The following is a 17,899-nucleotide window of genomic DNA, read 5'->3' on the forward strand; positions in this document are numbered from 1 at the left end:
TATTCACTAGTTGACAGCACTTATACACTCACCACCTGTCTCCTTTCCTGTTGTCACCCTCTCGTATGTCCTTGCTGACCTGTTTTCATTCAGGTTTTTATACTACTTGGTGCCTATTCCACTTCTGTATAGTTCCTTTCAAAGCTCATGGTTCCAGGATTATCTTCTGTACCTCTGTCAACTGGTTTTTCTTTTCTTTGTTAAAGAGGGTCTGTGTCGCTTGTCTGCCTATTCCTCCATCTTATCAGAAGTCTGAAGGTAACCTTTTCCAAATCATTTTATGAGGTTAGCATAACTCTGAAACCAAAGCTTGTCAAAGGCAAAGATGAAGAAAATTAGAAAGATATTCCCCATAAACACAGATGGAAAAATTCTTACCAAATAGTAGCAAATGAAACTCAATAGTATATAAAAGGGAATACTATAACATGACCAAATGGGGTTTATTAGTGGTTTGTAAGGTTGGTCTAAGGAGCTCTCATGGCTCAGTGCCTAAGGCATTTGACTGCTAACTAGAAGGTTGGCAGTTCAAATCCATCAGCTGCTCTGTGGAAGGAAAATGGGGCAATTTACTTCCATAAAGATTTACTACCTCAGAAACCCAATGGGGGTCGCTATGAGTTGGAACTAACTCAATGGCAGTGAGTTTTGTTTGATTTTAAGGCTGGTCTAACATTTAAAAATCAATAATTATAATTATAATTCATTAAATTAATAAAATAAAGGGGAAAACATTATGATCACCTCAATAAATTTGGAAAAAGTATTTGGGACAATTCAACACCCTAGGAAATTCTACTCTGCTTTTCAGAAGCTTTTAGCTTAGCCTGTTAGCCTCCCACAATGTGCTAGCACTCAGCAGTTGTCTTGAGGAAACAAGCCAAGCCAATAGTTGTTTAGAGGAGGAGTTGTCCTGAGCGTGTCTGAGGCCTCTTGAGCTCCATCAGTGTGCCAGTTCTATAAATTTATCTCCTTCCCAGTAGCAATCCCTGTCTGGAATTTTAGGCAAGTCTTTGTTGGTTCTACAGCTCTGGTGTCTGTAGTATATAGAAAACCAAAGAGAGGCAGAGCTTCCGAGGAATAGAGGGGACTTTGCTTAACCCAACTAAAGGGTATCTACAAAGAGCCTATGGCTAATATCCTCCTTAATGGTGAAAGATTAAACCGTTTCTCCCTAAAACTGGGAATGAGGCAAGCATCCATTCTCACGAGTCCCACTCAACATGAAGTCAAGTGCTCAAGTCCACTGCCACTGCAATAAAGCAAGAAAAAGAAAGAAAATACTTACAAATGGGAAAGGAAGACGCGCTCACAAAGAAAATTAGAGAGATACTGTTCACAAAAGTATGACTGTGTATGCAGAAAATCTCAAGGCATCTCCCAACCAACAGAACTACTAAGCAAATTTAGCAAGGTTCACAGGACACAATGTCAATGAAAATAAAATCTATTGTATTACTTTAAGCTAGTAGCAAATTCTTGAAAATTGACATTAAAAACAATTCCACTTACAACAGCATCAAAACCCATGAAGTATTTAGGATTATACTCAACAAAGGATGTGTAAAATCTCCATACCAAACACTGGGAATACCGAGAGAAATTACAAAAGATTGAAGTAAAAAGGAGTGGATGAAGGTTATGGATTAGAAGACTTGGTATTGTTAAGATGTTCATTCTCTCCATGTGGGTTATAAATTCCACACAATCCCAGTAAAACCAGTGGATTCCAAAAATTGTATGGAAAAGCGAGCTATCTAGAATGGTCGACACAATCTGGAAGAGAAACCAAGCTGGGAGGCCGCTCAGCCTCACTCAAGATGCACATGGAGTTACAGTCATCACAGTATGTTTGTAGCAGCATGACGAGAAACAGATGAACAGAATGAAATACAGTCCAGAAATAGATACACAGCTCTGTGGTCACATGATTTTAGCTAAAAGTGCTAAAATAATTAAACAGGGGCAGGAAATCTGAGTAACTTAATACAGTAAGGCTTGACGTCTACCCCATACTTGTGACAAAAATTATTTCTAGATGGATCCTAAGACTATAAAAGCTAAAACTATAAAGCTACTACATGAACACAACTTTGTTGTTATTGTTAGGTGTCATCGAGTCAGCTCTGACTCATGACCCCACGACCTGAGCTCATCATTGCAGCCACTGTGTCAATCCATCTCATTGATAGCCTTCCCCTGTTTCGCTGACCCTCCACCTTACCAAGCATGAAAACAACTTGTTGTTGTTGTTGTTGTTATGTGCCGTCGAGTCAGCCCCGACTCATAGCGACCCCTCCTTGGGTTTCCGAGGCAGTATCACTACAGAAGTAGGATTGCCCAACCTTCCTTCCGAGGAGTGGCTGGTGGGTTTGAACCGCCAGCCGTCTGGTTAGCAGGCAAATGTCTTAGCCACTATGCTACCAGAGCTCCCCAAAACAACTTAGGAATATCTATTTCTTAAGACACATACACTAAAGTCACTAAACATAAAACAAAAACTGATAAATCAGATTCCAGGAAAATTCTAAAATTTCCATCAGAAGATACTATTAAGAAAATGAAAAGTCAAGCCACAGCCTGGGTGAAAATATTCTCAACACATCTATCTAAGGACATGTATCCAGAATATGTAAAGAACTTCTACAAATCATTAACAAAAAGGCAAACAACCCAATGATGAAATGGATTGGAAGATTCAATACTGACAAGGTGATCTGTAAGGTCTGCTCACCCCATATTCTGCATAATCTGAGTTCAAATCATAGTATTTTTTTTTTTAATAACAAACTGGTTCTAAGATTAATATAGGAATTCAGAGTGAAGAATGGCTGAGGCAATTCCTGAAGATACAAAAGTGGAGCATTATATTAATACATCATCATCTTTTATCAAGTGATACTAATTAAAACTGCCCAAGTCTAGACCAATAAATCAGCAGATGAGAACAAAGAATACAGAGGAAAAGTTCACATGTACACTGTCACCTGACTTAGGCAAAGATTACAGTGCAGTGGGGAAAGTGAGGGGTTAATAAATGAGTGATTTGGCTATTCATGGACAAAATAAATCTGATGCCTACTCCTCACGCCATACATAAGAATCAATATCTGAATATCAGAGGGGAAACACTGAAGCTTTTATAAGACGACAGAGGGGAGGATGCAGATGCCTTCCCCACTGCCCCCACAGAGCGGCTACACCTGTGTGACAGCAGTAACCCACACGGGCAGAGGGTCCTTTACCTTCCTGTGATCATGATCTCCCTCTCAGTGGCCACGGGCCGCATCCAGGTATAAATGTCCAGTGTGAAGATGGTGCTGGCACTGTTGAAAATGGAAGTCAGGGAGGACATGAGAGAGGCCCACAAAGCTGACAGCATCAAACCACGTAAGCCTGCAAGAGAAGGACAGTCCCTGGGCCTCCACTCTCTGGCCACGCCAGCTGAGCATGGAGGCCTCCTCATGACTTTTGTGGCACACTGAATTTGCTCCTAAGAGTGAAGGAAATCAAAGACACAGAAACAATTAGTCCAGGGGACTAGTGGATCACATGGCCCTCAGCCTCCACTGCCTTGAGACCAGAAGAACTAGATGGTGCCCAGCTACCATGGTCAACCACTTGGAAAGGGATCACAGTAGGACATTCTGGATAGAGTGGGAGAACAATGTAGAACAAAACTGAAGACCATAAAAAAGACCAGCTTTACTGGTCTGATAGAACCTGGTGAGACTTCAGGTCTGGAACTGAACTCATTTTTGTGGCTTCCAGTCAAACAACAGACAGGCATTTGGGGTGAACATTTATATCAGGTAGATACATTCCTTAGAATGATCTATCATGGGAGAACAGAAAGGCAGTGTTTGCACAGGGAGACAGCTTGGGATGCAGGAATGCATAGGAAAGAAGGGAAGAGGTAACCACAGGGAGGAAGCGGGAAAAGAGCTGTTACATGGTGAGGAATTGCAGTCAATGTTATGAAACAAAATGTGTGTGAACTGCTGTGTGGAAAATGAAATTGCTCTGCAAACTTTCACTCAAATCATAATAAAAATTAGGAAAAAAAAGACTAGGCTTACTAGTCTGATAGAGACTGGTGAAACCCTGAGATTATGGCCCTTAGTCACCCTCTGGGCCCTGAAAGGAACTTACCCCCATGGGCAACTTTCAGCCACACCACAGACAGGCCATAATGAACTACCCTGGGGCACCTCCTGGTGCCTCCGTGGTCTAACAGCACTGATCATATAGTGCTGCTGCCAAGATTGGGATGCACCAAGCAGACAGGTCTGCAGAATGTTCAGAGTGGGCGCTCAGCCACCGGGAGAGGTGACCCACGATCTGCTGCTACCACCTGGGATGCTACCCCAGCATGGTGACATCAACTGCTCCTCTGAGAGGTCTCCATTCCACAAGAGGCTGAAAGCCAAGGGTACCAAGCACCCCAGACTAGAGCCGGCTGCAGCCATGTCCCCACTGGGTTCAGTGGCCATGTGGGCAGGTAAGCCTGGGATCCTTCGATATCCTGCCTCACCCTCCTGCAGCCTTTTCCTGAGGTTCAGCCAGGGGTTCTGGTGGGCAGTGAGGATGTCACTCAGAGGGACTCCATCAAGATTGCATTGGATGGAATGGTCTCAAGTAATCCAGCCTATTGATGGTGCTCTCCCATGTTCTCCAGGGGTACTACAGAGTTTTCTGTTTTAATCCTTGTCCTGTCATTTCAATAGGATTTAAGGGTAACCACACCCACTGCTGTGGAGTCAATTCTGACTCACAGTGCCCCTAGAGGACAGAGTGGAACTGCACCAGAGGGTCTCCAAGGCCGTCAATCCTCACAGAAGCCAACTGCCTCATCTTTCTCCCAGGGAGTAGCTTGTAGATTTCAACAGCTGACCTTTTGGTTAGCAGCAGAGTGCTCTAATCACTGTGCCAGCAGAGTGAGATCAACACACAGGCTCATTGTCATCTCGCAATGAATGCCAGCTCCCTGTTGGGGAACTGCTGGTCTACCCACCTACCTTGCTGGCTAGGAAGCTCTTAGTGGGTGGAGGCCATGGTGTTGTCTCCTGGTTGGGAAGGTTGCCTACCCCCATGGGGAGCCCAGAAGACATTGCAGAGTGAGTGAACCAGCACAGAAAGGCGCAGGTGGGGGTGTGCAGACCCAAAAGGCCCAGCTCCTCCCATGAGGGCAGGCATGGCTCCCGCTCCATCCCACCCCACAGTCTACATCTCCACCCAGAACCACAGGCCTGTCCCAGCCCCTGACCCCGAACCTTAGTCCACTTACAGCCCAATGGCCCAGGCTCCAATGGGGACCCAGATCGGGGGCTCTCTCCCCCTGGAGGGGCCAGTCCATTTCTTACCGTTGGGTATCAGCTCCACCACCAGGACTGGGTAGGCAATGGCACTGCAGCCACTACGGGTGCCACAGTGCTTCAGACATTCAGAAGGCACAACACAGGCCACTCTGTCTGCAAAGAGAAATGGCAGTCATGCCCGCGTCCTGGCCTCAGAGAGCTCAGCTCTGAGCTCAGCGGAAAGGAGGCCAACTCAGACCAGCAAGGGGATGGTCCCTGGGTGGCACACATGGGTAAACACTCGACCACTAGCTGAAAGCCTGGCAGTTCAAACCCACTCAGGGACACCTAGGAAGACAGGCCTGGTGATTGTCTTTCAAAAAGTCACAGCCTTGAAAACCCTATGGAACACAGTTGGGCTGTGCACAGGGGCAGTCACCCTGAGTCAGGATCTGATCGACAGTAGCCGCTAACATCTGATTGGTCTATGGCTCCGACCAGATCCGGTGTCCTCTGCAGAAGCTTGGAGAAGGGCCAGAAATCACAGGAATCAGAGCCTCCAGCAGTTTTCAGTTTGATCTGCAGCAAGCCACGTGTCCTCATAAGTCTTTCAGCCATCCCAGCCCAGTGTTAACAAAAACACACAGACATACACACACACACACAAAACCAAACCCAGTGCTGTGAAGTCAATTCTGACTCACAGCGCCCCTAGACGACAGAGTGGAACTACCCTAGAGGGTCTCCAAGGCTGTCAGTCTTCACAGTAGTAAAGCCCAAACCACACCCACTGCCTGGAGTCCATTCTGACCCACAGCGCCCCTAGAGGACAGAGTGGAACTACCCCACAGGGTCTCCCAGGCTGTCAATCTTCACGGAAGCAAAGCCCAAACCACACCACTGCCGTGGAGTCTATTCTGACCCACAGCGCCCCTAGAGGACAGAGTGGAACTGCTCCACAGGGTCTCCAAGGCTGTCAGTCTTCACGGAAGCAAAGCCCAAACCACACCCACTGCCTGGAGTCAATTCCGACTCACAGCGCCCCTAGAGGACAGAGTGGAACTGCCCCAGAGGGTCTCCAAGGCTGTCAGTCTTTATGGAAGCCGACTGGAAGCACTTTTTCCCATGGAGTAGTGTTGTTGTTGTTGTTTGCCATCTAGGCAGCCCCGACTCAAAGCGACCTCTCCTTGGGTTTCCGAGGCAGTATCACTACGGAAGTAGATTGCCCCATCTTCCTTCCGAGGAGTGGCTGGTGGATTTGAACCGCCAGCCTTCTGGTTAGCAGTCAAGTGCCATAGCCACTATGCTACCAGAGCTCCCATGGAGCAGTAGGTGGGCTCAAACTGCTGACTTTTTGGTTACCAGGTGAATGCTTAACTAACCACTGAGCCACTAGAGCTCCTGGTGTTAGCAAAGCAAACAATTTCTCTTTGTCATACTAGTATGGTAAGCAATTTATAAACTTACTCCCTTAACCCTGATAGGATGGCATTTCAGAATATTAGTGAAGACTCTTTGAATAAAGGGAAGTAAAGAGAGTGAATGTAGTATGTCGCTCAAGAGCTTAAATTGGGGACATGAAGTTGTAATTGTCAGATGCTAGGGAGTTGATCCTGACTCACAGCAGCCCCACGTGTGCAGACTAGAGCTGTGCTCCACAGGGTTTTCAAGGCAGTGAGCTTTCTGAAGCAGGTCACCAGGCCTGTCTTCCAAGGCACCTGCGATGGTGAACACTGAGTGTCAACGTGGCTGGTCCATGAGTCTCAGTGGTCTGGCAGTTACGATGTGGTCATCCCCCATGATGAGATCTGATACAATGTAATCACCTCCATGATGAGATCTGCTAGGAGCAGCCAATCAGTGGACAGGGAGTTTCCTTGTGGGTGTGGCCTGCTTCCAATATATGCAGATGTCCTGGCAAAGCTCTCTGGATTTTTGTTCCATCTTGATCCTGCATTTGGCTCATCATGATCCAACCTCCACTTCTTCAGACTTGAACCAGCAGCCTGCCACAATGTCTGCTGATTTGGGCATTGCTGCCCTCACAGCCTGTCAGCCAGCATCCTGCCATCTTACCTGCTGATCTTGGGTACATCAGCTCCTGCAGTCACGTGAGTTAGGAGAAGCCTCCAGCCTGATGTGGACTCGGAACTTGCCAGCCTCAACAACCATGTAAGCCATTTCCTTGAGATAAATTTCTCTCTCTCCCTCTTTCCATACACACATACATACGCTGTTGTTGTTAGGTGTCGTCGAGTTGGCTCTGACTCATAGCAACCATATGCACAGAGAATGAAACACTGCCTGGTCCTGTGCCAGTTCCAAGATCCTTGCTATACTAGAGCCCATTGTTCCAGCCACTGTGCCAATCCATTTTGTTAAGGGCCTTCTCCTCTTTCATAGACCCTCCACTTTATCAAGCATGACATCCTTCTCCAGGGAATGGTCGCCTTCTTACAACATGACCAAAGTAGGTGAGACGAAATCTGGCCATCCTCACTTCCAAGGAATATTCTGGCTGCACTTCTTCCAGAACAGATTTGTTAGTTCTTTCATCAGTCCATAGTACTTTCAGTATTCTTCGCCAGCACCACAACTCAAAAGCATCGACTCTTCTTCATTCTTCCTAATTCACTGTTGAGTTCTCATACACATATGAGGTGACTGAAAATACCATGACTTGGGTTAGGCGTACCTTAGTCCTCAAGGAGACATCTGTGCTCTTCAACACTTGAAAGAGGTCTTTTGCAGAAGATTTGCCCAGTGCAATATATTGTCTGATGTCTTAACTTCTGCTTCCATGGGTGTTGATTGTGGAACCAAGTAATATGAAGTCTTTGACAAGTTCAATCTTTTCTCCATTTATCATGCTTATTGGTCCAGTTGTGAGGATTTCTGCTTTCTTTATATTGAGGTGTAAGCCATACTGCAGACTGTATTCCTCAATGTTCATCAGTAAGTGCTTCAAGTCGTCCTCACTTTCAGCAAGCAAAGTCATGTCATCAGCATATCACAGGCTGTTAATGATTCTTCCTCCAATCCTTATGCCACGTTCTTCTTCATATAGTCCAGCTTCTTGGATTATTTGCTCAGTGTACAGATTGAATAAGTATGATGAAAGGATACAACTCTGACTTTATAATTCATACCCACCAGTCACTCCTCAGAAGGAAGACTGGGCAATCTACTTCCATAGAGATGCCACCTTGGAAACCCAAGGAGGGGCTGCTATGAGTCGGAAGTGACTCGATGGCAGTGAGTTTGTTTGGTTTTATATTTATATATAAACTTTGCTGGTTTTGCTTCTTTAGAGAACCTAGCTGAAGACAGTACCTATGGGTGGGTTTGAACCACCAAGCTTTTGGCTCATGGACCTTAGGTCACTCCACAGAGGACAGAAAGAAGCAGGATACTGCCTGAGTTTATGGCAGAACATGCTGTTTTACTGGGGACAGCTACCTAGCTTGAGATGTGATTGTCAACCATCCAAATAAAGAGTGTAGACTCCAAGGGCAGAACAGTGTCCACCTGTGTCCACATGCCCACTCTTCATCCCCCTGGTCTGTAAGCAGACCTCAGGCTCCTTGCTGTGGTGTGGGTGGGTCCAGGATCCAGCCTGGCCGTTCTGCACCTTCTCTCCCCTTGGTCACAAGAACTGGTCTGCAGGACTCAAGAGTGTTCACTGAGATTCATCTGGGGTCTTTTCTGGAATGACCAGGTCAGGAAACATTCTCCCCACTGGGGCTGTCCAGCTGGTGGGACAGAGGTCACCACAGGGCCTGAAGGTGACACCAGCTCAGAAGGCCAGGAGAGGCACACTGGCCACCAAGAGGTCTATCCTATCCCCACCCTACAAGCAAACAATGAAGCTCTGGTGGTACACTGAGTTGCTAACCAAAAGGCCAGGGGTTCAAACCCAATAGCCGCTCCATAGGAGAAAGACGAGGCAGTAGGCTTCTGTAAAGATTGACAGACTTGGAAACCCTGTAGGGCAATTGACTCTGTCCTCTAGGGGTGCTGTGAGTCAGCAGTGGGTCTGGTTTGAGCTTTGCTTCCATGAAGACTGACAGCCTTGGAGACCCTCTGGTGCAGTTCCACTCTGTCCTCTAGGGGCGCTGTGGGTCAGAATAGACTCCAGGGCAGTGGGTGTGGTTGGGGCTTTGCTTCCATGAAGACTGACAGCCTTGGAGACCCTGTGGGGGCAGTTCCACTCTGTCCTTTAGGGGTGCTGTGAGTGAAATCAACTCCAGAGCAGTGGGTGTGGTTTGGGCTTTGCTTCTGTGAAGATTGACAGCCTTGGAGACCCTCTAGGAAGTTCCACTCTGTCCTCTAGGGGCGCTGTGGGTCAGAATTTACTACAGGACAGTGGGTGGTTGGGGCTTTGCTTCCATGAAGACTGACAGCCTTGGAGACCCTCTGAGGCAGTTCCGTTCTGTCCTCTAGGGGTGCTGTGAATTGGAATTGACTCCACGGCAGTGGGTTATAGACAGACAAAGTTTCAAGGCTCACACCTTGGCCATGTCTGGTCTGGCTCTGGGCTGGGGGACTGTGAATCCTGAGGTGGAGGCATCTGGGTTACTGAAAAGCATCCTGTGCCTGGGGTATGGGCAGGCGCCAGAGCTGAGTGATCAGTGACTTTCAGGCTCAGACCCCTGGCACATGGAGGGCTGCAAGTCCCTGTGTGGGTCTGGCCATCTCTGAAGACTGGGAAGAAGTGCTTCCCAGGTCATTCCCCCATAGGCTCCCATCAGAGTAGCCCATTCGCGTCTAGACCACCCCAGGGTAAGGAGCTTGGAGTTTGGTTCCAGCTTTCATCCCACTGGAGGGAGAAGCCATCCCACACTCTGCTCCCTCCTAGAACTCAGATGTGAGAGGCTGACTTTCCCCCTCTGTGGCAGGGGAGGCACTCAGAGGTCTTGGGGTGCATGAAGCCATGTTTCTAACACACGAGGCCACCCCACCTGGCAGCCCTGGAAACACCACTTGGCGAGAGAACACTGAAGACAGCTGTGCTGGAACCGAGCAAGGCTCTGTGCAGAGGCCAGAAAGGGAGCATCAAAAGGCAGTGTGTCTCAGGGGCAGCCTACAGGAGGCATTGGATTAGAGACGTCTACTGCAGGCGGTGCTTAGCAACAAAACACGTTTTCCATTTCGCTTGGCCTTGTCAGGACAGACCCCCAAGAAAGGGACCCACTCAGCCCCCATGGTGAGACCCACACTCACTACCCTGAGAGCCTGGACCGGTTAATGCACTGAGATGCCTCCATGGCATTATGGCTTATGCACTGGAACAGGGGGGTTTGAATAGAATTTCCTGGAAAGAATATGGACCTCAGAGTGAGGTCCAGTGGTTCAGGGAGTTACTTGGTATGGCTCTTCCAGCCATGGTCTTTGTGACTCCCACCAGATGACTAGGTGGGACAATGCAAATGTGAGGTGTGTGTGGCCCACCAAGGGGAATGGATCTCTTCTTAATAACGTAAAATACATGGCACCCTTGTGGGGGTGGGACCATGCAAATACTCCAACGTGAGGACTGATCAGTTTTGCCACCTCGCTAGGCTTAAAATGAGCCCTTCCAGAGGTGGCAAGAGGATCTCATTATCACCAAGAAAGAAGAGCCAGGGGTGGAACGTGTCCTTGGACCCAAGATCCCTGTGCCGAAACGGCAGAGAGAGGGCAGCAGCTGAAGGAACAGAATCAAGAGACCATCACGAGACAGCGTGGTGGGCTTTCTGGACCACAGAGTGAGAAAGCTGAGTGCCTTTGGGCAGGAGGCTTGCTGGCAGAGTAGGGTGCCTCTTTGAGCACCTACTTGCAAAGCTAAAAGAGCTTTGTAACACTGGCCCAACCAGGGCAGAGTCTGAGGGTAGAGGGAAGGATGGCTCAGCATGGCTGAGAAGAAACTGTTCTGGTTGAACAATTGTATCCTAAGTTGTTCCTGAACTTGAATTGTAGCCTGTTGCTTCCCTGATAGACCCCATCATCGTAAGTATTGTCTGTGAGCTCTGTGTGGCCACTGCATCAAATTATTGAACTCAGCAGAGAAGTAGTGAGTGCCATGGGAGGGATGGTTGGTGTCAGAATTGATAAGAAGGTTGGAGGGTGGAGGCAGGTCTGACTTCCACGTCATAAGAATCAACCTTGGGCTGCTACTGTTGATTTTGATCCTCCTCCTTGGGAAGTTGGAGGTGAGAAGATGCTGCCCCACGCACTTTCTCCCCAGACCGGGTGTCACGTCCATTTCATAAGTGTCCTCTGCTCAGTGAGGCTGGGCAAGGCCACCTTTGGGCTGTAAGTGGATGCCTGGTGCAGGGCTGTCCCACAGCATACCTAGCATGACAATGCATGTGCTACTGTGGGGGCCACTTGGCCTTCCTAGGGACAGTATCTTCATGCCAGTGTCCTAGGCTGACTGATGCAAAGGTGCCTTGGTCGGCTCTGGGTGGCCGGAATCAGCTTTTGGAACTTGATTGTGCCTGTCCAGGTCCATGGCCTGCCAGAGCTCTGCAGAGCTGTGCCCCTCATCTCATCCCTGAGCCCACAAGGAAATGGTGCAGGGATCCCTTCCTGCTCCGCAATCCCTCCCAGAGGGGCTAAGCAGGTGCATAGGCACTGGCACGGCACGGAGCACTCACCTGGGAATAGGACACGGCTGATCATGCCTGGCATCACCAGAGTGAACATGGACAGCAGCTTCAGGTACCCACACAGGATGCAGCCAGCCTCCACGTGAGAGATGCTCTTGGCTGCCAAGCACCGCTGGACAATCACCTGCAGGGAGACAAGGGCAGGGGAGGGGCTTTCTCAGGCCAGCTCTGTCCACTGGGCAGCAGCAGGGTGTGTCCTGGGGAAGCGGTGGGAGCCAGGAAGCATGCTCTGGCCAGCGTGCTGCTGCTGGAGCAGCAGGGCCTGCATGAACCCTTGGCCTCATAGCCAGCACTGCGCCCTTATCACGTGACAACCTGGCAGGGAGGAGACCTCTGCCTGGAGGCCACAGATGGTCCCTGCTGACAGACAGAAGAGGGCTCTTCCGATATTGGTCAGAACAAAGGTGGTCCCCCCAACAAGGGAATGCTCAGAACTGGGACCACCTTCCTTCATCTAACAGAAAGGAACCAGTATAAACCTCAAGTGCAGAACCCTTCCTGCAGATCTGTCACGACCAGCTCCTTGGGTCGACTGCTATAAAAAGGGCTCAAACTCAGACCTGGACAGAACGACTCAGCCGGGAGGGGCCTGGAGAAGCCAGTACCTCAGAACAATACAGTCCTGTCTATGCACTGAAAACAGTTTTTTTTTTGTTTCTGAAAACAAAAACAAAAACAAAAAAACATGCCATGGAGTCAATCTGACCCAAAGTACCCCTAGAGGGCAGAGTGGAACTGCCCCAGAGGGTTTCCAAGGCCCTAAATCTTAATGGAAGCAAAGCCCAAACCACACCCACTGCTGTGGGGTTGATTCTGACACACAGCACTCCTAGAGGACAGAGTAGAACTGCCCCAGAGGGTCTCCAAAGGCTGTCTGTCTTTATGGAAGCAGACTACTTCATCTTTCTTCCATGGAGCACCTGGTGGGTTCAAACTGCCAACCTTTTGGTTAGCAGCCCAGTACTTTAACCACTGTGCCCCCAGAACTCCTTTCTATAATATACAGTTGTCCAATATCTAGTTTCAGCTTGGTTTTTATTTCCTACATGAGGCATTATTGTTGTTCTTGAGCCAACACTTTAGGTTTACTCACGTGTCGACCTGTTTCTTTGCCAACAATTCTTTCTTGCTCTTCTTTGCTTCCCTTTTGCCTTATGTACATCCTTTAGTCATTCCTTAGGGGAAGTTCTGTCTAGATTTTGCCCTGGGTTTTCAATGATACCTTGTTGTTGTTGTTACATGCCGTCGAGTCGGCCCCGACTCATAGCGACCCCTCCTTGGGTTTCCGAGGCAGTATTACTACGGAAGTAGGATTGCCCAACCTTCCTTCCGAAGAGTGGCTGGTGGATTTGAACCACCAGCTTTCTGGTTAGCAGTCAAGTGCCTTAGGCATTATGCTACCAGAGCTCCTCAATGATACCTTAGCTCGGTATAAAATTGGAAGGTGACATTTTCTCTCAGTGCTTTGAAAATAGTATTCAATTACCTTTTGGTATCTTTGCTGTTGAGAAGTCTATTCTCAGCATAACTGTCATTCATTTCTAAGTTAACTTTTCTCTTGAGCTACTTTTAAATTCTTCTTGTCTTTGATGTTCTGAAGTTTTATTAGGATGCATCTTTTTGTAGATTAAAAAAAATGCATACGTTCTGCTTGAGATTCACTGTAATTGCTGGATTCGATGAGTCAGGCTCTTCTTTCATCCATTGTTAAAATTTCAGCCACTTTCTTTCCCAATGTTGCCTCTCTCCCTTTTTCTTCTGGAAGACCAGTGAGATGTATTTTTATCCTTGTCAGTTCATCTTCCATGCTACTTCCCATGTTTGTGCTTGCTGAGTAATTTCTCCAGCTCTCTCTTCCACATTGCTAATTTTTCTTTAGCTGTATTTAATAAGCTACTTCAGCAGCAACTGAATCTAAATTTATAAAACTATATTATTCATTTCTAGAAGTTTGTTTTAAGATCTAATCTTTTTAAATTTTAGTAGAGATATAGTTCACAAAACATAAGCTTCACAGGTTTTCTGGTCCGATGGAGCCTGGTGGAACCACTCAGACTATGGCCCCTAACTGCCCTTCAGATCTGGAATTGAACCCACACCTGTGGTTTCCAGCCAAACAAAAGACAGGCATATGAGTTGAACATTTGCCTCAAGTAGCTACACTCCTTGGAGAGAACAATCATGGGAGAAAGAAGGGCTGCTTATGCACAGGGAGACAGCTCAGGGGGCAGGCGTTCATGGAGAGATGGACACAGGGAAGAGGTAACTATGGGGAGGAAGTAGAAGAGGAGCTGTTGCATTGTGGTAAACTGTGCTCAATGTCATGAGACAAAGTATATGTGAACCGCTGTATGGAAAGTGAATTTTCTCTGTAAACCTTCACCCAAATCACAATAAAAAAAAAAACCAAAAAACAAAAAAACATAAGCTTCACCATTTTACAGTGGATACTTCAACAGTTTTTAGTTGAAATACGAGTTGTGCCAATATCACCATGAGCAATTTTAGAACATTTCATCACCACAAAAAGGAGCCCCACATCCTTCAACTCTCACGTCTGAATCTACCCATCTTCTCCCTTCCCTCTCCCAGTCCTAGGCAACGACTGGTCTGCTGTCTTTTGGACATGTCTTGTAAGTGGAATTGTACACAATGTGGCCTGTGGCACCACGTGTCTTCCACTTAGTATACTGTTTTCAAGGGTCATCATGTTGACTATTCTTTTTTGTTGTTAACTTTTTATTATGATTTTGGGGAAAGTTTACAAAGCAAACTGGTTTCCCATTCAACAATTCATAAACATCTTATTTCCTGACACCGACTACAATCCCCACAAAGAGAGCTCTTCCCACTTCCTCCATGTGGTCCCCATTTCCCTTCGTCCTTCTTTCCTGCCCCTTCCTGCCTTCTGAGCTCTCTACATGGACAGTGCTGCCCTTTGGATCTCATTGTTGTTGTTGCTCTTATGTGCCCTCGAGTCGGACCTGACTGACAGCGACCCCTCCTTGGATTTCCAAGGCAGTATCACTACAGAAGTAGATTGCCCAACCTTTCTTCCGAAAAGTGGCTGGTGGGTTTGACAATTCTGAGCCGTGTGTACCTCCCTGGTGTTACTGTTGACCTTCTAGGCCTATCATCTGGGTGAAAAGTGAGCCCCAGGGACTACTCTTTCTGGACAGCAGTTTATTTCTCATGTTTTCATCTCAACTTTGCTCTCTTTAAACACTTGTTTTGTATTTGCAAGCTCATCATTCCATTTTCTGAAGTTTCCCTGAACGTCTACCAATTCTGCTCTGTCTGCTGACTCTTGCTCATGGTGGTTTAACTGCTGTGTGGTTTGTAATTCTGGGCTGGGGGCCACGTTCAGCAGGGCATTATTTGTGGAAATCCCGCAAGATCTTGGCTGAGAGCACATGGCTCTAGAGAGAACTTGCCATGACACCCACCGGAACCAAATATGTAACAAATGTCGGACGATTTCACGTCAGTTTGTCCCCATCATGTTTCCTTGACAACACAGGTAAATTTAAAATTCCAGCCCTAAAGGAAGGCAGGCCTCAGAGGAGATTTCATTCTTCCCCCTGGAACCCAAATGGAGCTGCATTTTTGTTTGTTTCTCTTGGTGGATTTCTTTTCTTTTCTTTTTTTTTCCACTGCCATCCAGTCCATTCCGACTCATAGCAACCCTACAGGATGGAGCAGAACTGCCCAGCAGGGTTTCTGAGCCCGTAAATCTTTCAGGAAGCAGACTGCCTCATCTTACTCCTGCAGAGCGGCTGGTGGGTTTGAACCACTGACCTTCTGGTTAGCTGCTGAATGCCTTAACCACTGTGCCACCAGAGCTCCTGCAAATAACCTAGATTTCATTTCCAGACGTACCAATGTCCTAGAATTGCACTGTTTATTTTCTTTAAATTTTATTATACAAATTTAAAACATACTCTAAAATTGAAGATTTCATGCAAAGAGCCCTCACATACCCATTTCTGGTTCCAGTAGTTATCAAATTTTGGGACACTGGGTCCGTCTATCCCTCCCCCCACCTTCTTGTTAGGAATCCCTGAGTGGTGCAAACGGTCAATGTGCTTGGCTGCTAATCAGAGGGTGGAGGCTCAAGCCCACCCAGAGGCCTCAGAAGAAGGGGCTGGTGGGAAAATGGCCAGTGGAAATTCCACGGACCACAGTTCTAATCTGACACCCACGGGGTCTCCAGGAGTTGGATTCAACTCAATGGCAAGTGGTACTGGTTGGACTCCTTTTTCTTCATATTGTGATTTGGGTGAAAGTTTACAAAGCAAATTCACTTTCCATACAACATTTCACATACACTTTGTCTCATGACATTGACTACAATTTCCCACAATGCAACAGTTCCCTTCCCACTTCCTCCCAATAGTTACCTCTTCCCTGTGTCCATCCCTCCATGAAGTCCTGCCCCCTGGGCTGTCTCCCTGGGCATAAACAGTCCTTCTTTCTCCCAGGATTGTTCTCTCTAAAGAGTGTATTTATCTCAGGTAAATGTTCAACTCATATGCCTGTCCTTTGTTTGGCTGGAAGCCACAGGTGTGGGTTCAATTCCAGAACTGAAGGGCAGCTAGGGGCCATAGTCTCAGTGGTTCCACCAGGCTCCAGCAGACAAGCAAACCTGGTCCCCCCCTTTTTTTTTCAAATGAATTTGAGTTTTGTTCCACATTGTTCTCCCTCTCTATCCAGGATCTCCTACATAGATCCCCCTCCGCGTGGTTGATAGTGGTAGTTGGGCACCATCTAGTTCTGGTCTCATAGTTGTATAGGCTGCGGATTGCATGGTGTACCAGTCTTTAGGACTAATTGTTTCCATGAATCTTTGGTTTTCTTCATTCTTATTTGCTCTGGACAAGGAGAGGCCCATTGCTGCATCTAGGTGGCTGCTTGGAAGCTTTTAAGATCCCAGTCACTACTCGCCAAAGTAGGAGGTGGAACAGTGTTTTATGTAGTGTGTCAATTGAGCTTGATGGCCCCTGTGGCTATGGTCCTGAGTCCACAGATTTAACTACTTGGTCCCTCTGGGTAGCTGGCTATGACCAAGAAGTGAGTACAACCTTGTCCCTTGTCAGCTCTACTATACACCTGGGAATTCAGATCATACAAATACACTTATAGGACCATTGTCTGCCAATCCTATACATGGTCTTGGGTATACCCTCCGCTTCACAGACATACCTAATAGTTCAGCCTGTCCACTCATTTATCCACCTATATACCCATGTTTGCCTTCACTGACAACACAGTACTGTATGTGTAAAAGGGTTCATCTTTGTTGTCTGTACCTCCCATGTACCTCTCTATGTCTTCCTCTTCCTCAAGACCACCATGTTGATCATTCACATTTGGTACATTGCCCTTCTCTTCACCCAAATCAATACTTATCTCTACCTATCTAACAGTGTTCCCTCCCCTCCCCTCCCACCCCTAGTAACAAACAAAGAAAATTTCCTTCCATAGATAAACCTTTTCTTGACTTTTACAATAATGGACTAATACAATATTTGTCCTCCTGTGATTGACTTATTTCACTCAGCATAATGTCCTCCAAATTCATCCCCATTATGCAGTGTTTTGCAGATTCTACATTGTTCTTTAGGATTGCATAATATTCCATTGTGTGTATGTACCAAAGTTTGGTTATCCATTCCTCAGGTGATGGACACTTAGGTTGTTTCCATCTTTTGGCTATTGTAAATAGTGCTGAGGTGAACATGGGTGTGCATATGTCTGTTATCATGGCTCTCACTTCTTTATTATATAAACCTAGTAATGGAATGGCTGGGTCAAATGGTATTTCTAATTCAAACTTTTTAAGGAATCGCCATATTGCTTTCCACAGTGCCTGTACCATTTTACAGTCCTGCCAGCACTGTATGAGAGTCCCAATCTCTCCACATCCTCACCAGCATTTGTTATTTTCTGTCT

The 17,899-nt window shown here is 47.0% G+C and overlaps 1 protein-coding gene across 1 annotated transcript in view; it reads right to left on the reverse strand.

Moving 5' to 3' along the window:
- The window catches only part of LOC103211456 (sodium/glucose cotransporter 1-like), a 92,424-nt gene that overhangs the window by 16,059 nt on the left and 58,466 nt on the right, over positions 1-17,899 (reverse strand). The window contains exons 8-10 of the mRNA XM_007957404.1: positions 11,936-12,071; positions 5,364-5,471; positions 3,246-3,396 (exon numbers count right to left, since the gene is read on the reverse strand). Of these exons, the coding sequence (XP_007955595.1) occupies positions 3,246-3,396; positions 5,364-5,471; positions 11,936-12,071 (395 nt within the window). The remainder of the gene's footprint in view (positions 1-3,245; positions 3,397-5,363; positions 5,472-11,935; positions 12,072-17,899) is intronic.

Source organism: Orycteropus afer, unplaced genomic scaffold, assembly GCF_000298275.1.
Source record: "Orycteropus afer afer isolate SDZICR_OR568_19922 unplaced genomic scaffold, OryAfe1.0 scaffold00744, whole genome shotgun sequence".
Classification (NCBI taxonomy): Eukaryota; Metazoa; Chordata; class Mammalia; order Tubulidentata; family Orycteropodidae; genus Orycteropus; species Orycteropus afer.